Source organism: Topomyia yanbarensis, chromosome 3 (assembly GCF_030247195.1).
Source record: "Topomyia yanbarensis strain Yona2022 chromosome 3, ASM3024719v1, whole genome shotgun sequence".
In the NCBI taxonomy this organism is placed as follows: Eukaryota; Metazoa; Arthropoda; class Insecta; order Diptera; family Culicidae; genus Topomyia; species Topomyia yanbarensis.
In genome coordinates this window covers 364055332-364080050 of record NC_080672.1, presented here as the reverse complement: position 1 = coordinate 364080050, position 24719 = coordinate 364055332, and the positions used below count along the sequence as shown (strand labels likewise).

The following is a 24719-nucleotide window of genomic DNA, read 5'->3' as shown; positions in this document are numbered from 1 at the left end:
ATCTTGTGATGTTTCCCGCGGATGAATGAAAACTATCATTTTTTGTGTAGACTCATTTCCCCCACGGGATTCGAAATCCCGGTCTTCATTTAAAATACACCGGGACCCAAATCCTGTGACACGTTTTCCGAACTGTAAACCGGACTTAACTCGCAAACAACCCGCCCAAATAGTGTGGGCACAGGGCGTGTGGTTGTCACTTAGAACATTTTGAAAACGTATTCTAAAATGTCGTGATTCTTGCTTGTTTACAAAACAAATATTTTAAGATATAAAGTTTTTAAATACATTTTAAATACTCCAAATTGCGATGGAACCCGTTCCGGATGGATGTCGGTTGTGTTTAGATCCTATTGCCGACAGTGTGCACTCCATCGAAAATGTACAGTTGAAGGAGCAAATCAACCGGGTGTTTCGTTTTCCGGTAGGTTGCAACTCGAATCTTAATAGATGTTAAAATGGTTATGCTAAAAAACTTTTTACTTGCAGATTGAATCCAAAGAAGGTTACCCTACTAGCATTTGCCAAAACTGCTCGCGTATAATAGCCGAATTTTACCACTACTCGGAGAAGGTTCGTCTCAATCAGGAAAGACTTGAACAACAGAGTACCGATACAAAAGCAGCCTTTGAATCAGTGAAAGTTGAACTACTTTCCGAACTAGAAGATAACTCATTAGGGTTAGGTTTGGGAACTGAGGAGCCAAAATCAGAACCCGAAGGAAAAGACGAAGAACACAGTGATGGTGAGATTTTTGTGGAATGCTATGAACCTCCGGTGAGGCGACTTAGGAAAAAACGCAAGAAAGAAGTACTACCCAGGCGAAAACGTGGAGAAAAGGAGGAGCTTAAAGAAGAACGCCAAACAACTAAGCGCTACAATATCAAATCTAAAGAACAGCTTGAGAAAGAAGATAAATTGATAAACGAATTCTATCGCATGGTGTGCGAATTATGCGGAGAATCCGCAGCAAACTTCACCGCTTTATCTTCCCACTTTCGAAAAATTCACGGTCGAACCGGATATATCAGGTGCTGCAAGAGAAAATTGCCCAAGCGATATCACCTTCTCCAGCACATTACACTGCATACTAACCCGAATGCATTTCGGTGCGATCTATGCAATAAAAATTATAAGCACAAAGTGTATCTTCTGCTACACCAGGCCAAGGCTCATGGTAGCGAGCAGGAGCGACCGTTCAAATGCGATCGCTGCAAGCAGTCGTACGCCAAGGAATATTTGCTTCGAAATCACATGACGAGCCATGAGAAGGTTCAGTGTCCACAGTGCAGCAAGCTACTGGCCAACAAGGCGGCACTGAACGTTCATATCATCAACAGGCACAGCGATTTGGATCGAAAAATGATTTGTGATACCTGCGGGCAGGAATTTTTGAACAAGGTATGCTTCGAACGGCATGTTAAGCGACACCTAGGAATGGAGGATGCGGAACAGAAGTTTCAGTGTCACATCTGTCAGAAGTGGTTGATGGGCGAACGGGGGCTTCAGAAGCATCTGCAGTTTACGCATTACGAACGAGAACAGACGCACATTTGTGACATCTGCAAGCAGCAGTATCCGAACTCGAGGGCGCTCTGGAGTCACAAAAGAATTGTACACATCGAGGAGAAGTTCGAGTGTGAGTTCTGCGGTAAGAAGTTCAAGCGAGCGATTAATCTGAAGGTACGGTACATTGGGTACTGAAGCTTTGTTCCTTAGGTGGAAACAATGGTACTCTTTGATTTTCAGGAACATCGAACAACGCACACCGGGGAGGTGTTGTATGCATGTGACATATGCGGGGCGACGATGAACTCCAATGCGAATTTGTACACCCACACAAAGAAAAGTCACCCATTGGAATGGGCAGAGAAACGAAAGAAAGCGGTGGAGGCGAACAAGCCCAAACAAAAAGTGGGGTAATTAATTTAATAAGTTTAAATTGTTTGCTATTATATGTGTATGTAAATAAATTATGGAACGTGTTCCTTAGGTGTTTTTCTGTTTGTCAATAATTAAATAGAATGAAAAAATGGGTTAAGACAACATCCCCTTGCGCATTATGAAAAGCAATTTATGGCACATGTTCGTTCGGGCTATGACGGCCAAGTCAATCTGCCTTGACACCGATGAGATGAAATCGAAACACAAGATCCCTCGACTTACTAGTTTGGTATTGTACTCTTCATGCAGAAAATATAAACATGGAAGTTATGGATATTAACAATACTTTTTGGTTATAGTTGCTGTATTTCCAAAGGAAAAGTTGACATTATTTTATTCTGGACTTATTTTTGCTTGATGAAAGTATCCAACTAGGGTTGCCACCCTCCGGTTTTTGGAGTTGTCGGAGACTCCGATTTTTGGAGACGATCTCCGGGCCTCCGATATTTACACTACTTTCTCCGGTTCTAGTGAGGCGACCAATAATTTTACCTGAACTGAATACCACAATATAACTAAATACTGGTCGCAGGGGTTCGTCTCCAACAACAACAAAACTAAACTAAAACGAGTTCTTTTGGCTTTAACACTGGCGACACCTGCAGCGACCATTAACTGTTGATCAGAGAGAAAAGTTTCGTTCTTTTGTTGCAACTTCTTTAGCGACTGTTATGATGAATAACTGAATTTGCGCCCAGCAACAATTCCGGAAGACATCGCAGCATGCTTCCCAGGCGTTGCCGTTTTCTTGCCTTTTTCGTCGTTAGCCGGGGAGTTGAAGTTTCACACCTATATACATCATCAAAACGGTTTAGAAACGCGAAAAATTTTACAGCTGAGAAAAGCTCAGAACAGTGGTGTACATTATGCTTTGTTAAAACAAGGCTATAAACGGTGAATGTGAGTCAATTTTGGCAATTGGTACATCAACGAGTTATTTAAACTCAACAGGTAGGTCTGGTTTCAACGTATACTCGAGCTTCTATAAAAATCTATCCCATGTCAGTAAAAATCTCCGGATGAAGGCCTCACCGGAGGCGACAACCCTATAATCGAGCTGAACTAGTCACTAGCTGTTCAGCTGTTTGCTCTGCTCCCACTGACTAGCATGCATCCTCTTCTGATGTGTATACATGTTTGCATTGGAAAAAAACGTCTGCGGACAGAACTTGCACGAATAAAGCGGTGCTCCGTTGTGGGTAGCTCGATGTTCCTTTAACGAAATCGCCCGTTTGAACTTTTTTTCACAGAACTCACACGCATACTGCTGCGCTGGGTGCACGACTCGTTGGTGCTGTTGGAGTGCATACTTGTTGGGAGACACCTTTCCACAGACACCACATACAAAACTCTCCCCTGCTTCCGTGTGCTGGCTCTTAATATGCTGTTTCAGGCCTAGCTTATTAACAAACCATCGTTTGCACAACTGACACTGCTGACGGCTGTTTTGATCAATGCCTTTGTGTAGAAGCACGTGCCGTTGGAAGGGTTGCTTGGAACGAAATTCCTTTCCGCAAGTGTCGCAAACAAGCCGTTTCTGATCAGGATCTATGTGCATTTTGGACATATGGTCTTTCAGCGTTATTCTGTTGGACAGTATTTTGCCACATTCGGGACATTCCACCTTCACATGAAGAACCATATGGCAGGTTAATTGGTAATCTTTGGCGAATGATTTCGAACATTTTGAACATTTGAAGGGCTTCTTATCCTCTGTCAAGTGTTGATGCATATTGTGTAATTCGAGGCTGTCTTTGCACGAATAGTTCCTATCGCAGATTGCACAATGAAAGGTTCCTGGATCGAGATGCTTAGAAATATGGTCTAGAAGACGACAACGCCTGAAAAGTTTCTTGTTGCAACATTTGATGTAGCCCGATGTGTTGTGATGTTCACGAAAATGAATTAACAATTCGGCATAGGTCGCCATGTCAGTAGCACAAATATCACATTGAAATTTGTAATACTTCTGGATAAGTTCATCTTCTTTGGTACGATTTCCTCGGTCTACTTTACGTTTTGATTTTGCAAGACTCTTTCGAGTTTTACGTGGCGATTGCCGAATATCACCGTATTCATTCTCGTCCCGGGTATTTTCAGATTCTCCGGCATATTTGTCATCATGGTTCCTTATTGTGTTCACTGCAGGTTCATCATTCGAATCAAGTTTTTTAGTCTCATTGCATTCTTTCGATACCTCCAATGAATTCAAATATTCCTGATTTTTTCGAACTTTTCTCGAAAATTTTGTTATCTGGTCAACCAGCTCTACGCACTCATGGCATACGATTTTTGGGAGTAAGCTATTGATTTCAAACTGAAAAAATACCTTCTGTTTGGGTATACGATCGATTTAAAGTACATTAAAGTCCAACTTACGGATTGATTGAACAAAAGTTCTAGTTGCATTACTAATCCGTCTCTGTTCAATTCAACAGACATTTCCGCGCAGGAGGTCAAACACAAACGACAGGAACTGGAAAGGTCCAAAATTTTTTGCTCCATTATATTTAATTAGTTAAGAAAATATTTAAAAAAAAAATTGGCAGGAATATAGCACTATTTAATGTTATGTTCCCTTATTTCGATTTTAGATCTGAGTCACTCTAATGTTTATTCGCGAAGATGCTGAATCTCTTCTTCTTCTTCTTATCCTCTGATGATCCTTTATCGAGAGCAGCTGCTTGTCAATGACTGGCTCCATTTTTAAAAGGGCTTAGTTGCCCTGATTTTATTGATCGTTTCATCCCGATTGCACACTTAAAATCCATTACCGTGCAGAGCCCATCCACCGATAGGCCTCCATTTACCGATCAATTTGACGGCGAAATTGTTTTGACTCGAATATTGCACGGAATTTAGAAATTATTAATAAAGTGAAATATGGAAATAGTACGTAGAACATCAATATAATATACACTTTCATTATTCATCTTTTCATATTTTTCCAAATAATTATATTTGAATGCTGTATTAATTCCGTTGCCATTTTACCGCTATTTTTCTCTTAACTCAAAGCAAACTGTTAATAAAACTGTGTAAGGACAATATTTCTAAGTGAATTATACCGAAACCGAATGAAAAAAGTCTGCAACACATGTTTGGACCTAATTTGTCGGTAATAAAAATTATAAACTTAGAATTTTCGGCAAATGGATATCTACTACTTGTTGTGATCGGTGAATGGCACTCTAGAATTGTTGGGCTTTTCGGCTATTTTGCACTGTCTGCCAATTCATTTACAAATTTGCGTATTTTTTCTTGATAGTTGATTAAATATTCTAGTTGAAAACGAAGATCGAATTGAAATGCCTTTTAACATTGTTTTTTAAAGAGCGTTGGAAGTAGAAATCGCTGTTAATTGATCGGTAGATGGGTCTTGCACGGTACCTACCAGTAGGTAATTTTAATTTGCTGTCCTTATTTTACTGCCGGAAAACAAGGGAGAGGGAATGATTTTTTCACTCAAAATTAATGGGATGAAATTTAGTCGGCTTTTGGGGAATATCTCCTTATTTTTGGGTAAATTTGAAATTCCTCTCTTTCGTTTTTCGTTGGAGGAAGGATGCACAGATTTAAGATTACCTACTGCTAGGTAAGGCAAGTTTTCTGTGTGGTTTTCCATAAAGAGACTAGAATAACAAAGAGACGCCTAATACAAATATGATTTGTATTTGTATTTGGAGATGCCATGTTTCGTTTGGAATTTCAATTTAACTGTCAATGTCATTCCAAACGAACTAGAGAGTTGTCAATCGCACCGAGCAAAATTTACATCGAATTTCCATAAAAACAACTTATGACTTTAAAAACGACTTATGGGTTTTAATTCCGTGGGCTTGACGGTGAGACTCAGTCTAGAAATCTTTATGCTTAGAGATTTGTATATTGATCTCCATGATTCTGGCAGTCCCTAGAATCGAGTAGCCCAACGGTGCGCGCTTCAGTTAGCGGATAGAAGCTAAGGGATACCCTGACATCTGGCAGATTGAATTATTTTGTTTTCGACATTCAACTAGATCCAGACCGATGCAGTATCCTAGGGATTTTGGTTCATTATATTTATTTTGGATTATTCATGTGTTTTGCACAACATATTATATTCAAGTAGATTTTTCAAGTTATTGAGCCCACAGCAATGCAAATATTCAAAATTTGCCTAGTTGTTTTGAAGATCCATCATCCATGCGGACCAAACCGTCAAATAAAGTGGCGAAGTGCCCAAAAATAAGCAACTACACACTCTCGATTGGTGAATGAGAGGTGTAGAGTCGAGTGAGTGATGAGTTTTTTTGATCTTCAAACTTCATGATTATTAGTGATCGGCAAGGAATGGATGGTTTCCACTTCCGAACGGAAGAATGACATGTTAAGTCTGCCGGGCGATGATTCATATGATCACCGGGCACTTGGGCACCGCGATCGAGTCATGAGGGGAGAAGATCATTGGACTATCATCTATAAGAGATCACCAGGTGTTATCTCTTAAATCACTCGAATTGTCGCCCTGACTCCTGAAAGTGGTAACACATCACTAACGGACCAGATTCGCGGCGTGTATATATGTATACATGTATATACACGTCACCATATTATCTTTTTCCACAAACTGTGGTTACATAGACATATTGCTCTATCAATAAAAAAGTTATTTTCACAATTAGTATGATCATGATTCGCAGGTTGGTCACTTTTTAGGTGGACCGCTCTCGGGTTAAATCTCCACTAGTTTGACCACTAGCCAACTGAAACCATATGACCATTATTAATTCACTCGAAATCCTTCGTTAACAGTTATTTTCATAACAAGATTAAAAAAGCTAGTGAAAAAAACAACTTTTATTTATGAACAGCCAACAGTAGTACTGTTCGATCTACTTTTTCATCACATTCTGCAGCGCAATATTTCGTCGAGCATACACCAAGTCCTTAACCCTACCCCAACCCACACCCTGTTCCTCTCCCATGGCGTTTTGGTGGTCCGAATAGACTATTCTGCCATTTCCCCTCCTATCATCGGCCTTGGACTGACTTGCGCTCTCATTGACCCACCAAACGCTGCAAAATGAAAATGAAAAACGACTTATGGGTTTTTAATGAATTTTATAAGTTTGTCTTACGATTTGGAGGGGAAATTTTCCAAATCCATCTCTTACTATCCCGGATAGAATTTTACAATAGCATTTACCCTACAAACAATCATAAAACAATAAATATTATAGTTATTACTGTTTCAACATTGTTCGATGCCAAGTTCTCACAGTAGATTTACAATAAAATTTCATGTAACAATAAATTTCACTGTTCAGCAAAAAGCTGATACAGTGCATTCACATTAAATTTTACTGTTTTCGAGAAAAAAATGTATGGAGAAAAATTTATTTTTTTAATGTTAAGATTCATAACTACCCCCCTTTTTCACTGTAAAAGTATTTTACATTGAAATTTACTGCAAAAACGTTAAAGTTTATTGTTTTTGTATTGTAGCATAACACTAAAACTTACTGTAAATTATTGTAGAATTACTGTACTGTCACAGTGAAAATCATGGTTTTGTTCCTGTACATTTCTATTCGGGTATTTTTATAAGACATCAGTCTTATGAAATTCATAAAAATGCCCGAATGAACCCCATTTATGGAAATTGCTTACATTTCCAAGCAGAAGACATAATAGAAATAATGGTTTCCATAGAACAATCTTATGAAATTCATCACAATGTTTGAATGAATGCCATTCAGTGGTGTAGCCAGGGAGGGGGTTTTGAAGGTTCCCCCCCATACCAAAATTAATTGAATTGAAAAAAATAATTATTTGAAAAAAATGATGACCAGTTTAATTTTCAAAAAATATTCAATATTTAAGTAAGAGTTTTAGAAGTTAACTATCTGATCATGACAGTGAGAACTTAATATTTAAACACCGTTGGGACTTTTTAAAATTAAAATTAAAAAAAAATCGAGTTAGTGACTATTTATAATTCACATTTGAGTACTGAATTAAATGCGTAATACAATTTCGTATACAAGGACTCCCCGCATATTTGGTGACCATTCCTGTAAGATAACCGCAATGATATTTGGACCTTAAAAAACCATTCACTGAAGTTTCCTCTTATCATTAGCGGAACGATAAACCAACGCTACCGGCAATCATATTGACTATTCCACTTATGGTCAGCGCCACTTGTACCATTTGCCGAATAGGTCGTTAAGTAACGTTACCATTCAAAAATGCCGATTTCCTCGAACAAATTTTTGGGCATATTATAAGGGGAATGGTGATCTTATAATCCATTTTTGTGGTACTACATTGTTATTGGATATAACAAGGTACAATAAACATTCTACCATAAACATTTCTTCACCATGCTGTGCGATTAGTACAATCTTACACTGTACACAATTCATTTAATTTTTTTTACAATATGACAAATCGTGACGCAAAACAAACATAGTACCATACCATAAATCGTTTCGATCATTTGGTGTATTGTGACTGTTTACGCCGGGATCTGGTCGATACTCAAGCCCGAGAAAAGACAGTGAAACACAGGGCGGACGAACAGCACCCGGAACGAAACAAACTTGGCTGGCCCAGCACAGGCCAGCAAAAGGGCGCTCTTTTCCGCCTTCTTCGGACCTTTCCAGTCCACACAACACCAGAAAGTCCTACTGTAATCATAACATTTATTTACATTGATAGTTATATTCAAATTCCACTGCTTCGAATTTTCTCTAAGTCCCGGTCTGTGGGGAAGCGGTAGTGCAACGTATGCACGGTTAGCGCGACGCACAGTCAGTTGTGCTGCACTGTGTTGTTCGGCGATAAACTTTGTACTACCGTACTGTCAGGTTATAGCGCTCATACCCACTCGCACCTTATCATTTCGCTTTTACTGCAGAAGATGGTAGTACTCAGTCGATGTCGGCCTACAGATTAATGGCGATTTCGCTTGAACCTGAAACTGAGTCAGGTTCTAACCCCAACCGCTGTCAGTTCATACATTTTGACAGCAGTTGGGGTTAGGAACTGACTCAGTTTCGCCTCAAACAAAAACCACATAAATGTCATCAATAGACGCACACACGCTCACTTAAAACTACTCAAAATTTGAGTTGCTAATACTCAATTTCAAAAACTGGGGCGATCTGTCAAAATATGAGTTTCGATTTGAGTTGAACTAACTCCACCAAACTCCACTCTTGAGTAACAACTAAATTTTCAGTCTGTTGGGTGAAAAAAAACTTTGTTAAAGTTCATATGGTGGGACGCCAACTACACAATGTTAAAAAAAACCGATCTAGCAGTGCAAGAATCAGGGAGGACACAATCAGAATCTGAAAGGTAAGTTTCGACAAGTTTGTTGATGTTTTGAAATAACATTCCTTCAATTTTTTGGTTGCTCCTGCCCGTAGAAGCGGTTCCGAGTCACAGCGAGAAAAGGTCTCGAAATAGATTTTTGGGCATCGCCATAACACCATAAGATTCAGGTTAGTGAAGTTTTAAATAGTGATAAGTTTGTTTGTTAATGTTATTAGATATACTAAATAGTTATTTTCCGTATTCGTCCTTTGAGTAAAAATTACTCAAATTTGACATCTTTATCACGAACTCAAAACTTAGTAAAATAGAAGAACTCATTTTTTGACTACGTGCACTTTTTATGAAATTGAGTGGCTGGCTACTCACTTTTGAGTTATTTTTAATGAGCGTGCAGGGAAGCATGAGATAGGAGCTTGTGAACACTGGGAAGTATTCACTAGAAAAACTCTAGTACGAGAACTGCGGAGAGAAAAACAGCATTTTTGGCAACGTATGCCCCGGCATTGTATGGCAACACGTCCAATGTTATAAGGATACACGGAAACGAAAAACTACCTAAAATTGAGTTCCTTTGACTCAATCTCGTGGTATCGTGGGGGAACTTAAAATTAAGTAAACCGTGTTGAAGGTAGTTTCCATTTAACCACGGCAAAAATTACAACTCATTGATAGGTTTTTTATACTCAAATTTAAGTTGAATTTACCTAATTTTGAGTTCACCCCAAACAACTCAAAAGTACCTTCCTCCACGAAAGACCTCGACTGAGTCGAATCTCTCTTTTTGTTTTTGACAACACTAATAAGTGCGAAAGCGACGCACAACTCAAAAGTAAGTTAAAAGAACTTTTCTGCAGGTTGTTTTATTTAACCGTGTAGGAAATGTTCAATTGGATTCGTTTTTTGACAGCTAAACGCGAAACCAATCGATCCAAAATGGACTCTCCGCAGTTCTCTTTCTAGAGTTTTTTCTAGTGTTCACCATTTGACGACCAACCTTCGAAGTTGGTTTCGAAATTATGTGACCGTAAGAAAAGTTGTCGAACATATATTCCACTTTAAAAGTGTATATTCTTTGATTTTATAACATTTAATAAAAAAAATGTTAATGGAAAACATGAAAATTCGATTTGTTTACATTTTGCAGTTAGGCCCTTTTCCAATGTAGTTTTGCTCCGGAGCAATTTCCGTGTATTGTTTGATTCAGTTCACTTTGTTTAATTTAAATGCTCATTTCAAGTAAAAAATTAGTAGTGGCCAAAACGAAACAAACAATTCGACATAGATCTTTCATTAGGGCTTAAATCGCAAATGTAAACAAACTGCGTTTTCGCTATTATGACATTATGCGACAAAAATACTACAAGATTGAGGTGAAAATTAGTTAAAATGGTTTTTAGTTCGATTTATAATTAAAGAAAACAAAACGGCGAAACATGCATTTTCTTCGAGATTTCGACTTAGGCCCTTCTTCTCATATGGAATATAAAGGCTAAACTTACATTTTTTGACAGAACCGGGCGTACGGTTATTATTCACAAAATTCTTTAAACGGCGGTTCTATTATATAAATGATAAGCAATATCTACTAGGATCATGTCTACTCGATACTTGTTGCACATAAACATTCGAATATTTCGATATTTTCATGAAATTCGAAGAAAAGATGCACGCGCCCTATCATTTACATTGGGTTTCTATGCGCCCATTTGCTGAGCCCTATTAAAAAGTATACTGTCAAGCTCGCCCATTTACCCAGCCCTACCCAGCAAGACAGAGTCAGTTTAGCCCTTTTACCGCGCCCTTCTGAAAATTATGTACACCGTTTAGCCCTTCCGCAAATGGTGGTTGCTGAAGGGCGAAATCACGACTGGGATGCAAATTGGGCGTAAGCATTTTTTTAGTTTCTACCCACTAAAAGCACATAGGAATTAAATTCTTTGTTATATTGTCATAAGGTTTAACCAAAGATGCTTCCGGAAAAACATGGTCATAAAGTAATTTATACCTACAATAAAAACTACATTTAGAAAAGCATCGCCGTATATTGAAACTGATTTTTCTCCATTTGAGTACATTGCGACTTTGGCCCTATTGAAAGATCTGTGTCGAATTCTCAGTTATGGAGCAAATATGTCGTTTTTGCTTGAAAAATTATACCAAGTCAAGCATATCGCTAAGTGACGATGCTATTCAGTGCAAAATAAAAACACTGTTTACATTTCCTGTAAGAATGCCCTCAGTATTTTTGTATGAACAAATAACGAGTTAAATTAATGGTCATGTTTTCTTAAAGCTGGAAAGTGGTCCTAGTCTACCCAACATGATTTGCGAGGAATGCACATCTAAGATCGACGAGTTCTATACCTTCTCGGAAATGGTTCGCAACAACGAGCAGCAACTCTTATCCAGAGAGACTGTAGTTCCAAAGGTAGAAGTTGTGGAATTGGACCGTTCCCTGATCAAAGAAGACAAATTATCCAGTGATTCTGAGGAAAATGAGAGTAAAACGTTTGAAGTACAGGTGGAGTTTATACAGCTAAAAACTAAAATCGAAGACGATTCAGATGAAACAGACGATGGAACTCCTGTGGCTGTTAGATGCCAAAAACGAATCAATACAAACAGTTTAATTAAAGAGGACAATACTTTAAAGTGCGACAAAGACTCATTCAAATCCTTACAAGAGTTGAAGCGGCACACCCTTACGGATCACCGCAAATCAGTCACCATCAACACTCTCAGAAATAAGCACGGTATCTTGAATCATATTCAACATTCTGATCCGAGCCGCTTTCAGTGTGCTATATGTCAAAAAAGTTTCAAGACTAAATACACACTCGAACGGCATTGCTCAATAGTGCATGGCATCGAAAAATCTAAACGCTTCAGGTGTGACCAATGTGATGCAAGCTTTCACGAATTATCTGAACTTAAAGATCATCGTGAAATTCACGAAAAGTTAGAGTGTCACATTTGCCATCAAGTATACTTGACTAAAACTGCACTAAGAAAGCATCTTTCTCGCATTCATGAGACCACTAAAGAAAATTTTATTTGCGACAGCTGTGGGGAAGGATACCGTAACATATCGTTGCTAAATCGTCACATCAGCAGGACCCATTTAGGCCATCGGGAAGAGAGAGTTCAATGTGACACGTGTGATACCTGGGTCAATAAATGTAACATAAAGAAGCACATCGATACGGTTCACAGTGGAATAAATGCCGCGGTCACCTGTGACATTTGCCACCAAGTATATCCGAACCGCAAATCGATGGTCACCCACAAGTGGCGTGTTCACGTGGAGGAAAAGTTTCAGTGCGAGTATTGCGATAGGAAGTTCAAGCGAAGGGTCACTTTACAGGAACACCGAGCATCTCACACGGGCCAAAGGCTGTACCAGTGCGATCTGTGTGGAATGTCCACAAATTCGAATGGAAACCTGTACTCGCACAAGAAAAACAAGCACCCGGACGAGTGGATGGAAGCCAAGCGGAAATCCACGGGAGGGTTTTTAGATGAGGCACAAAATCAATAAATTAAGGTTTACTCACCTCTATACGTTTTCTGAGTTTTTCTTTCCAACTCTGCTCTTTCATTTTCTGTAGACCAGATTAGGAATGCCACTTTGAAATCTGCGTTTCGGTCAAAAAAAAATACCATCTTTGATGCCTGAAACAGAAGAAAAATATATGTGAAATTTTCAAAAATCTGTGAAAAATCGGAATATTTCCAAAAATCTGTGAAATTTTCACCATAAACATTGAGACTGTGTTGGTGGCCTAGATGTCAAATAAGTCAGTATGGGAGCTGTCAAGTTGTCCCCGCCTGCAATTTTCTTAATTTTTACCATTGACAGTTAGGCCTTTTTTAAAAGTTTGGCTTGATTTATTGTTTTTGGATTTATTATTCGATTTGGAGTAAATAAAAAAAAAAGTGAACAGAACTCTACAGAGTTCCCCGTGGCCGAAACGATCGCTTACACCGATTCTCAGTTATGGAGCAAATATGTCGTTTTTGTTTGAAAAATTATACCAAGTCAAGCATATCACTAAGTGACGATGCCATTCGGTACAAAATAAAAACACTGTTTACATTTCCTGTAAGAATGGCCGCAGTATTTTTGTATGAACCGAATAACGAGTAAAAATAACGGGGTGTGTGATGTTTTCTTACAGCTGGAAAGTGGTCCTAATCTACCCAACATGATTTGTGAGGAATGCACGTCTAAGATTGACGAGTTCTATACCTTCTCGGAAATGGTCCGCAAAAACGAACAGCAACTCTTGTCCAGAGAGGCTGTTGTTCCAAAGCTTGAAGTTGTGCAATTGGAACCTTCACTGAACCAACAAGAAAAATTATCCAGCGATTCTGATGGGAACGAGAGTAAAACGTTTGAAGTACAGGTGGAGTTTATACAGTTGAAAACTAAAATCGAAGACGATTCAGATGAAACCGACGATGAAACTCCTTTGGCCCTTAGATGCCGAAAACAAATCAATGAAGACAGTCTAACTAAAGAGGACAATACATTACAGTGCGACACTTGTCATGACTCATTCGAATCCTTACAAGAATTGAAGCGACACACCCTTACGGATCATCGCAAATCTGTCACCGGTATCTTGAATCATGTTCATCTTGATCCGAGTCGCTTTCAGTGTACCGTATGTCAAAAAAGTTACAAAACGAAATACATACTCCAGACGCATCGCGCAAGAGTGCATGGCATCGAGAAATCCAAACGATTCAGATGTGACCAATGTGATGCATGCTTTTACAAATCATCCCAACTTAAAGACCACCGTGAAACTCACGTAAAGTTAGAGTGTCACATTTGCCAGCAAGTACTCTCGACTAAAACTGCACTAAGAAAACATCTTTCTCGCATTCATGAGATCACTAGCGAAAATTTTATTTGCGACAGCTGTGGGAAAGGATTCCGTAGCAAATCGTTGCTAAATTGCCACATCAGCAAGTGCCAGTTAGGTCAACGGGAAGAGAGAGTCCAGTGTGACATGTGTGATACCTGGGTTAACAAAGGTAACATGAAATCACATATGAGTACGGTTCACAGTGGAATGAACACCGCGGTCACCTGTGACGTTTGTAACCAAGTATACCCAAACCGCAAATCGATGGTTACCCACAAGTGGCGTGTTCACGTGCAGGAGAAATTTCAGTGCGAATATTGCGATAAAACTTTCAAGCGAAGGATCAATTTAAAGGAACACCAAGCATCTCACACGGGTCAAAGGCTGTACCAGTGCGATGTGTGTGGAATGTCCACAAATTCGAATGGAAACCTGTACTCACACAAGAAAAACAAGCACCCGGACGAGTGGATGGAAGCCAAGCGGAAATCCACGGGAGGGTTTTTAGATGAGAAACAGCATTAATAAAATATGTTTCACTCACCTTAAGATGTTTTCCGAGTCTTTCTTTCCAACTCTGCTGTTCAATTTTCTATATTTCCGATGCTAAATGTATCGATATCTACCAAGAAAGGAAAAAGATATATTGTAAATCAATAGAGAATTCCACGTAGCGATAACTCTATGTATTACTTTTACGAAAATCGTACTTATATACTATTATTAACACGTATAATACCTTCTATGGAAACGGATGGCACGCTGTACCACAATTTCACTGCGACGGCTGATGATGCTGCTGCCGCTGGGCCTGTCCCTTACTGATACGTTCCTGAGCCCACTCGTACGGATGGGCTTTCTTTTTGTGGGCATACATGTTTGCCTTCGAATTAAAAGTGGTCGCACAGAAAGGGCACGAGTACAGAATCTCACCGGTATGTGTCGCCCGGTGCTCCTTCAGTGTAATTGGATTTTTGAATCGTTTCTCACAAAACTCACACTGATACTTTTCCTCGCAGTGCACCTTTCGCTTGTGAGATTCCAGAGCGAACTTATTCGGTGCCTGTTTGCCACACTCATTACAAATAAACACTTCATCCGTTGGAGTGTGCTTTGCAATCATGTGCTTTTTCATGGTGGCTTTATTGTGCAGAATCACGTTACACAGATGACACTCGATGCTGGTGTCTTCCTGCAGACCCATGTGCTTGCGAACGTGCTTATCGAAGCAGGGTTTTGTTTTGAACTCACGCCCACAGGTATCGCAAATCATTCGACCCATATCGCTGTGCATGTTAACCATATGGGCGGTCAGTGATCCCTTTCCGGCCAGCACTTTATCGCACAAAGTGCACGGGTACAGCTGATGACGGCCCATATGGGAAGACAATTGTCCTTTTTGAATGAAGCTTTTTGGACACTTGTCACATTTGAACGGTCGATCAACTTCCGATGCATGCGCTTGCATCTTATGCAATTGCAGATATTCCTTGGAACTGAAACTTTTTGGACACAGGTCACACCCGTACAGGTTTGGATTCAGATGAACTTGTATGTGTTCCAGAAGGTGGCATCTCTTGAATAGTTTCTTATTGCAACATCGATGATACCCTTTCTGTTCATGCTTTTCGCGAAAATGTTTCCTTAGCTCAATAAATGTTACTGTCGTCTCATGGCACAGCTCACATGCAAACTTGAAATACTCTAGAATTTGTTTATCTTCTTCCTCAATCTCCTTCTTCGGTTTACTTCTGTATTCTTTCGAAGGATCATGTCCCGACTCTTTCTTCGCCTTCTTTGACTTTCTCGGAGATCTTCTGGTGTACTTTCGCTTAACTTTTACTATAGCCATTTCCTTCCTAACCTCTGGTTCATTTCGATCACCTGGTTTCCAATCTTCATCTTCTTCGCTATCATCTCCACTATCAGCACCACCACAATCATCTTCCCCGTCACCTTCATCATCATCGTCATCTAAATTCGTTCTTCCCTCGGCCCATTCTGTCTGCTCAGTGATCATTACTTCCGCCTGCACCTCCGGTTCAATCTTCACCTCGAGAATCAAAGCGCTCTTATTGTCACTATGATCCTCTTCGCCGCTTGGATCCAGTTTCACTTCACTATCGGGCACAATCAGCGAGCGCAGATATTTCTGGTTTTGTTGTACCATCTCCGAAAACCGGTAGAAATCTCCTACAATCGTGCAGCACTGCTTGCACACATAATTCGGCAGTTGGGTCATTTTGTCGAACTGAAAATGGGCGAAGAATGTATAATAAAGCATTCACGCTGAATGTATTACAGAAAAAACTCACTGTAAAATTGAACACACTGCTCAATTTTTTGTTGAGTGGAGCTGCTTCAATGGTGCTGCCGTTTTCAGAGGTAGAAGCAGAATCGGAAGCTTTGTTTACAGTCGGATCCAAACACAGTCGACAACTATTTTTAACCGCTTCCATTGCATTCATGGAGAGAACACTGCCTTTGTTTAGTGTTACTATTTGCCGGGCTGATTTTTACAGAATAATGATCATTCTGATTAAGATTTTTCTTAACGAGGAAAATAACTTTTCAAAATCTGTTACAAGCATTCACAATATTTTGAAAATTCTCTCTTTCTTATTCAATTTCTGACGTTTTAAGCCCAATGCAAAAAAGAACGCGATGCACTGAAAAATTATTACTTAAATATTTCTAGAGCGTCATAAGAGCTACCTTTGCTGAAAAAAGCCGTATGTGCAGCGTCGTATGATTCTTGGGCCCGAAAAAAGACCTATGTGAAAGGTTCTATAATTTCCAAAAAGACGCATCATTCTAAAGCGCTTAAAAACTATATTAGCACTAAACATTTCATGTTTTTAGTATTATTTACCTAAAGAGCATAGTCCTTAGACCTAGGGGCAGATCACTTGTGATGCATTTTTAAAAATCAGCGAAATTAAATGCATTTATTTCCATCAAAATAGAAATTCATAATGTATTTTGCGTTGCGTGCAATGTTTTTGCGTTGCGTGCAATGTTGTTTGCGTTGCGTGTAAGACGTCAAAACTCTACAGAAAAATTAGCCCTACATTTAACAAAACGTCGAACAAAGTGGATCAGCGTAGGACGTTTGTTAAATAAACTTTTTTGCGAGGCAGTGCAAAGCTGATGCAAAAATGGAAATTAAATGCATTTTTTCAATTTGATGCAAATTTGTTATACATTCTTAGAGTGATCTGCCCCTAGCCTTAGACTATATTGGCATAATTCTCGACAAACATATGATTACGGCTTAAGAGCCAACTGTCAAAATACTCTTTGAAAGGAAATTCTGGTCAAAATACTCTTTGAAAGGAAATTACTGGCTAAACACAGTTCATAGCAGTTAATGAAAGAGAAAACTTTTCTCTTTTCTATACTACCAACATCTGTGATTGGCGAGTAACGGTTTGTCCGGTATTTCCTTTCAAAGAGAATTTTGACAGTTGGCTTTTAAGCCGTAATCATATGTTTGTCGAGAATTGTTCCATCAAAACGCATATTTTGTTCTCTAATAGGAATTTGTTTTAGGTCCATGAAACTTCAGCCTCGTTTTTCCCAGTTCGAGCTCAATGTCATTTAGGCATTTCCTTTCAAAGAGAATTTTGACAGTTGGCTTTTAAGCCGTAATCATATGTTTGTCGAGAATTGTTCCATCAAAACGCATATTTTGTTCTCTAATAGGAATTTGTTTTAGGTCCATGAAACTTCAGCCTCGTTTTTCCCAGTTCGAGCTCAATGTCATTTAGGACCTTTTGAATAAGTACTCTTGAATTCTCTCTTTCTTATTCAATTTCTGACGTTTTAAGCCCAATGCAAAAAAGAACGCGTTGAACTAGGTTTCACTGAAAAATTATTACTTCATTGAAATACTTCGGCACCGTTTCTTTTTTAACGGGAATAGAAAGGCTTGCAATTATTCTGAAATTACAGCCATTTGAAGCTATTTGGCCCATACATTTCTTCGAAATGTAATCGGGGTATTATGGTGGTTATAAAAATACTTTCCATAAATAAAGTTTTAACTGGAAATCGAGACCCAATTAGTACCAATGTTAAACTCCGTCTTATTTTGGACTACGTAGCAGATTCTGTTAAGCCTATCAGAGAAGGATCGGCTGTGTATGATGCAAATCTGACACTTTCCAATTAGCCGTATATATTCCTACCTCGCGTTATCCGGAGAGTTTCATGAATTTACACCTTCTCATGAAGGTTTAGCTTGACTTAGGAGAAAGGGGAAATGATGTTGAGTCGACTACGGTGTCCAACAAATTACATTTTGGAGCCGCACACATGTAGCTTTGCAAATGATATTAGAAACCACTACGTTTTGCACCCTTTTCGCAAGATGTTTACTCATCATTTTATAAAATGATAGTTTTCCTTCGTTTTCGTAAGCAATTCTCAACAAATTTAAAGGTGACATGTTGTTTAAAAGTTATTTTTTACCAAAGTTTACAGAAAATATATGGCAAAATGAACGTTGTGAACGTTTTCAACGTAGAATCGCCAATTGAATGAGAAAGTGTCAGCTTTGCATCATATACAGCCGATCCTTCTCTCTGATAGACTTAACAACATCTCCTACGTAGTCCAAAACATGAAGGAGTTTAATATTGGTACTAATTGGGTCTTGGTTTCCAGTTGAAACTTTATTTATGAAGAGTTTTTTTAACCACCATAACATCCCGATCACATTTTGAAGGAATGTATGAGCCAAATAGTTTCAAAAGGCTGTAATTTCAGAATAATTTCAAATAACACTAAATTTCTTACTTGTTTCATTCATATTTTGGCACTGGTAAACTTTTTCCGAGAAGAAAATAAAGCTTTTGTTGGAAGCTAAGACTCATTTGCGAGTGAGAAAAGAAAAACCAAATGTATCACTTTGCCAGTTCATGGCTGAATCAAAGGTGTCACATGACTAATTTTAGTTTTTTTCCGCAAATCGCCAATAGCCGTTAATCGATTAATCGTAATCGGACAACCCTAAAATTCTTCGATAGATCTCATAATTCCAAATATATTAAAGCTTGTAAAATATTTTTTATTTATTTTGGGAACAACAAAGCGAAAAGAAAGTTCGACCAAATACAAATATGTATTTGGTTCGACTATGTATCTTTAAAATCAGCTACATAAAAAAAATTAAAAAAAAACTTATAGAGCTTAAGCTAATTGACCCATGATGATTGTATTGGATGATATTGTTTATTGCTTTGAAAGTTGGATTTTTGATGCACTTCGCTATCACACTTTTTTCACGATTGCCAAATGAAATGATGGGAAATCAACAAAAAATAACTTCTCGACAAACATATGATTACGGCTTAAAAGCCAACTGTCAAAATTCTCTTTGAAAGGAAATTCCGGATAAACCATTAGTCGCCAATCACAGATGTTGGTAGTAAGCAAAAGAAAAAAGTTTTCTCTTTCATTAACTGCTATGAACTGTGTTTAGCCAGTAATGGTCTGTCCAGAATTTGCTTTCAAAGAGCATTTTGACAGTTAGCTTTTAAGCCGTAATCATATGTTTGTCGAGACTTTTTCCATATATATTATAAAAACAGCGAGACTGGCAACCATGATAACCTTCCACACGCCACCGAAAAACTACCTAAAATTCAGTACTTTTGACTCAATCTCGTGCACTGTACCAAAACCGTTGCGTTAAATCGAATGATACTCTTGTTGACCTGGCCCTTTAACAATTGGCAGTTGTGTTTTGGATGACTGCCATTTGATTTTTGTTGCAATCAACTTTTCGTCTTTGTATGCAAACATCAAATGATAGGCATACAAAAGATAAAAGCAAAAGTTGTAAAATTCGAAATAGCAATCATTCTGTTTTGAAATGTGATCATTTATTTTTCAACAACTAAAACGTCACATTCGATCAGATAGTCTCATGTTTAATTTATATAGCAAATAAAAAAATCGAACTACTCCAAATATTTTTTCGCATGCATGTCATCAAAAAATTGAATGAAAGTTGCTGGAACAGCAAGTCGATAGTTTTTTGGTTTTAGGTAGACCATCAGTTCAAAGGAATTTGTTTTTATATACTTCGTGATGAAATTGATGCAAACGAATATTATTTTAATTGGTTTATTTAAAAACTATTGGCTATTATAATAAACTTTTGAAAACATCTCTAAATAGTATCTAATAGCTGCTTTTCGGTGAGTTTGTATTTAAACAATTCCCCTTAAGTAGGACTCACATATTATCGCAGCCTAGATTTTACAAATTCGTATTCATAAACACAGATCAAATGCTTAAAACTTGCTACCGTACTATAAAAAGAAGGTTTTGGCATTCCAAATTTTGCTTAGTATAGTTGCCAATCATAATGAATCGAGTCGGGACACTGCACCTTGTAGATTTAGCATAATTTATGTTACTGAATGAAGTCAGCTGCTGACTGGCCTTTAGCTATTCATTTGAATGCGATTCTATTAAATTTATTAAAGTTAAATCTCATGCTACACTTATTTGTTGTCGGTTATTAATCAAATGTAAGATATATCTAACGCAATTAAACGAAATAAAATAGTAACAATTTTTTTAAATAAGATTATAATGAATTTGAAACAAATTCAAAACTCCTTTTATAATTTCCTCTATTTTTACGTTTGACAGATGGGTTCTTTTCAAATGTTTGGCTAGATATGGTATACAAATGCAACATTTTTAGTTCAAATCTGTTTAAATAGTAAATAGTCTGAGGTGATACCCGGTTCCGTTGCTCCCTTCAGTATAGTTCGTTTGTTCTCCTCTTAGGATATTACGGAAAGAAGTTACGGAAGTTTGTGGCATCCGATTTGCTCTATTTTATTGAGATGCGTGGTATTAGAAGAATCCTGATGGACGGCTTTGAACAAAGAGAAACAACATTGATCACAATATATACGCGAACGGAGGTCTTAGTGGAATGTACGTAATGTTTCAAAGGTTTTCTTCCATTTAACTCCACTATTAAACATAGTGGAATTAAATGGAAGAAAACCTTTGAAACATTAATATTGATCAATAATACTCTATATAATTATCACAGATCCTAGCTGTTGAAATCGTACAAGGATATATGTTCACATTCAACGAGAATTTAAAAAGATGCTACCCGTAGGATGCATCCAGTCAGTCGAGATTTAGCGTAGTTTGGATTTTCTTCATTTCCAACCAAGTATTTTTTTGAAAATTACTCTTGGTAATAAGAGACGGCAATTCATAGGTACACCTAAAACTATATGGCTGTGCGATAATGTCGTATTTGATACCATCGTATATATAAGAAAAACATCCGTCTTCTCAAGCTTAAATAAATCCAGGACATTGTCGTTTGGTAGTTGATTAATATATAGGAACTCAACGGTTTGTTACTTTTTCTGTAAAAATGGACAAATTGATACGAGCCGCTTGTATTTGAACATTACTGTTCGATTGGATCAATACTACGTTTTAATCACATTCGTTTCGGAGAACCTATTACGCCAAGCTCTTTGAATAGAGGAAATATGCTAGCGGAGCATGTCTGCTTCCATTCACGAACAATAGATACAAAGTTGGCCACATCTAGCGAGTCATAGCTGTAGGTATAATTTGTCCACTGGTCTACCAACTTCTTCGGCCAGGGTTTCATTGGTTTCGAATTCATCGGAGCTTTTCAAAGTCAAGAACTTATATGTCGTTGGTGCAGGAGACGCCAGTTGCTAAAGGTTTATTCAAAATGGTCTCCACGGGAATGCGCTGTTTTCAAATATCCAATCAAATCTTGTTTGGAAATCCGGACGTCTTGTATAGTGTGTAATTTTACTAAATTTTGGATTGTCTTTGAACATTATTAGTTTCTTGTTCGAGGGACATGTGCAATTTCTTTTTCTCACTATTATCACCGAACATGCCATGATCTTTTACTTTGTTGGCACACGAACATCAGGACCACATTGAGCTATGCGGAGGCATGGGAGCTATACTTCTTAAATCCCTCTCCTCGCGACAGTGATTCGGAATATATTGGGTTAAATATATATGGCATATGGCACGTTCCGTATGTAGCGGCGGCAACAGTCCAGCCGGCGCGGTCATCGGGATAGAACCAAACCGATCGCATATCGGTTCCCAGAGTTAAAAATATTCAAATTCATTGAATGAAAATTGATCATATTCAGCCGCATTCATTTTCAATATTCAGTGACGCAGCTGAAAATGTCAAACGAACAAACCGCCCATTCATCCATGCATATTTTCATTCGACTCCGATTATTACACGAAGCGACCGTGTAGCAACGAATCAAACGCATCAAAGTAGGCCCTGGCACAATGTAAGCGGTGATGATTGTTGTTTCATATGCTTTATCGACATTTGAAAACATTTTCCTAGATAATTAGTGTAATGAATATATTGTACGATATTCAACTGAATGAATAAGATGGATAGTTGAATGAATATTTTTTCTATTCACCGCGAGTCGCAACAGGTTCATTTTCAGCAGTCAACAAAGAGCTTCGATTATTTGTAACTCTGTCGGTTCCTCATGTGGCATGTGACATATCCTGCAACTCCCGAATGTGCAAAAATTCAGTGTATTGATTGCGGGACTGAGACCGCCTTGAAAACAAGAATCGAGCAGGCCCGTGAAAAATTTCCAGACTTTTGGGTTGCCACACGTAACTACTGTGGAAGCCATATACCTCCGTAATATTTCGGAACCAGTAGTTCCCAATTCCATTGTGCTCTTACTGGGATATCAAAACTTAATGGCCATTTCGGCGTCACAAGTGATGTAGGCACCAATTAACAGAGAGTTGGCATCCGATGAACGCTGTCCTATTCTAAAATGATTAACCAGATCGTGAAACTGACCGTGTACAAACCTTTACCAAACATTTTACCTCTTGTCTTTTAGACACCTTATCCAATACTTCGTTCGCCTCGTCTTTCACAGTTGTTTGCTTTTTGCAGTTCCAAGACCGTCGCGGATGATTTCCTGTATGCTCTCAAGACCCCCATGCCAGTGATATTGTCCGAAAATGGGCACAAATAAATCGTTTGAACTGGATGTATTTTTCTTGACCTGAAAAACAGTTTTCACTACCAGGTTATCGTTAACACTAATAAAATTACAAATATTTTTTTGCTCTCGTGAACGGATGTGGTTTTAGTATATGCTGTTACTAGTAAAGAGAAAAAAAACTAAGAAAAACTTCTTCCAATCGCATTGCGCGCATCAAATGATTGTCATTTGGTTCAGCCCGAGCACTGAAAACAGATGAAATACGAATAATGAACTGCTGTGATTTGGAATGATGATTATCAACGCCATCGTTTACTTTTTCGAGTGCAATCAATTCCTTTACAGTTATGTTTATCATTTGAAAATCGACAACCTGTTCATTCCAATTCAAATATGAAGTCATTCGATCTTGAATTCATTTTTTTTTTAATGATTGCCATTCGAAATCGTCAACATCGAGTTTTTAGGCCGTTCATATGATAAATCATACGCTATATTGCAATAATTTTTGTTCAGTGTGGTATCGTGCAGGAAGGTAAAATTAGGTAAACCACATTGAAGGTAGTTTCCATTTAACTACGGCAAAATAATAACTCAACCTTGAGTTTAATTTACTTAAATTTAAGTTGAATTTACCTAATTTTGAGTATACCCCAAACAACTTAAAAGTAAAAAAACGAAAGACCTCGTCTGAGTCGAATCTCTCGTTTTGTTTTTGACAACACTAATAAGTGCGAAAGCGACGCACAGCTCAAAAGTACCTAAATTTAAGTTAAAAGAACTTATTCTGTAGGTTATTTTACGGTTGCGTGCAGATAGCAAAAGTAAGAAGTCTGTTTCTGGCACTTTCCAATGTCAAAAATCTATCAGGTCAAAGGAGTTACACTTTTGATCACAGTTTTGAATAATCACACATTCAAACTGTGCAGTTTGATTTGGTGTGAACTCTGCAATACATGATAAACTTTTTCAAGAGCAGCATCACTTGAATGAGATGGGACCACTTTTTTACTGTGTACATGTATTAATTCTGTCTCAATTTGTCACTATACTTTTCACTGGGGAGTGCTCGTTGGAGGGGAAACCGGCTTTTTGCGAGCAAAATCTTCACAAACAGCTTCACAGGAAAACAGATGTTTTTTGCAAAGAGAATAGGGAAAGAGACGAATAGTGTGAAGCCAAAAATACCTTATTGAGCAGACCAATCGTGCAATGTAAATAAACATTACTCATGCCTGAGTTGGAGGAGATAAGTATTGTACTTCTATCAAAAAAGAAATTTGAATTTTCGTCAGAATTTAGTTCAATCGTGATTGTAAGGTGCATTCTAGAGTATATGTATGAGTAAAAATAAGCTTTAGAATTATTTCATCTCTTTGTTTCGAAATGCACATCGTTTGATAAACAAATCCATCGATCGACATACGGTTTGTTTTCAAAATATAATAGGAGTCATTTAAAGTGCTGCCTATAGAAGCGGTTGCCAAAATTCTAGTGTTGAAATCATCATAAAGGGCGTGTTGCCGTTTTGACT

The 24719-nt window shown here is 38.1% G+C and overlaps 5 protein-coding genes across 7 annotated transcripts; 3 read left to right on the top strand and 2 right to left on the bottom strand.

Moving 5' to 3' along the window:
- The first annotated feature begins 229 nt into the window (after positions 1–229).
- LOC131692330 (transcription factor grauzone-like) lies at positions 230–2078 on the top strand. Its single transcript, XM_058979310.1, has 3 exons — positions 230–424; positions 490–1683; positions 1750–2078. The coding sequence occupies exons 1-3, from the start codon at positions 311–313 to the stop codon at positions 1921–1923; spliced, it is 1482 nt and encodes a 493-aa protein (XP_058835293.1). The 5' UTR covers positions 230–310; the 3' UTR covers positions 1924–2078.
- A 152-nt stretch (positions 2079–2230) lies between these two features.
- Positions 2231–12843, bottom strand: LOC131689435 (transcription factor grauzone-like). 2 transcript variants are annotated; one of them, XM_058974524.1, is made up of 3 exons: positions 12825–12843; positions 4324–4420; positions 2231–4261 (listed from the first exon to the last, which is right to left on the bottom strand). In XM_058974524.1, the coding sequence occupies exons 2-3, from the start codon at positions 4384–4386 to the stop codon at positions 3014–3016; spliced, it is 1311 nt and encodes a 436-aa protein (XP_058830507.1). In that variant the 5' UTR covers positions 4387–4420; positions 12825–12843; the 3' UTR covers positions 2231–3013. The 2 variants fall into 2 exon arrangements, with proteins under 2 accessions (XP_058830507.1, XP_058830506.1); XM_058974523.1 differs by lacking the exon at positions 12825–12843 and having other exon boundaries at positions 4324–4593.
- On the top strand, positions 10194–12831 carry LOC131689436 (GDNF-inducible zinc finger protein 1-like). The gene is made up of 3 exons (XM_058974525.1): positions 10194–10545; positions 11384–11494; positions 11564–12831. The coding sequence occupies exons 2-3, from the start codon at positions 11390–11392 to the stop codon at positions 12806–12808; spliced, it is 1350 nt and encodes a 449-aa protein (XP_058830508.1). The 5' UTR covers positions 10194–10545; positions 11384–11389; the 3' UTR covers positions 12809–12831.
- Positions 12844–12873: 30 nt separating the features above from the next.
- Positions 12874–16757, bottom strand: LOC131689434 (transcription factor grauzone-like). Of its 2 annotated transcripts, XR_009305398.1 has the most exons (4): positions 16460–16757; positions 14884–16395; positions 14689–14766; positions 12874–12942 (listed from the first exon to the last, which is right to left on the bottom strand). XR_009305398.1 is itself a non-coding variant. In XM_058974522.1 (2 exons), the coding sequence occupies exons 1-2, from the start codon at positions 16610–16612 to the stop codon at positions 14920–14922; spliced, it is 1629 nt and encodes a 542-aa protein (XP_058830505.1). In that variant the 5' UTR covers positions 16613–16757; the 3' UTR covers positions 14791–14919. The 2 variants fall into 2 exon arrangements, 1 of the variants encoding a protein (XP_058830505.1); XM_058974522.1 differs by lacking the exons at positions 12874–12942; positions 14689–14766 and having other exon boundaries at positions 14791–16395.
- Positions 12941–14693, top strand: LOC131689437 (zinc finger protein 93-like). The gene is made up of 2 exons (XM_058974526.1): positions 12941–13372; positions 13449–14693. The coding sequence occupies exons 1-2, from the start codon at positions 13268–13270 to the stop codon at positions 14667–14669; spliced, it is 1326 nt and encodes a 441-aa protein (XP_058830509.1). The 5' UTR covers positions 12941–13267; the 3' UTR covers positions 14670–14693.
- Positions 16758–24719: the final 7962 nt, after the last annotated feature.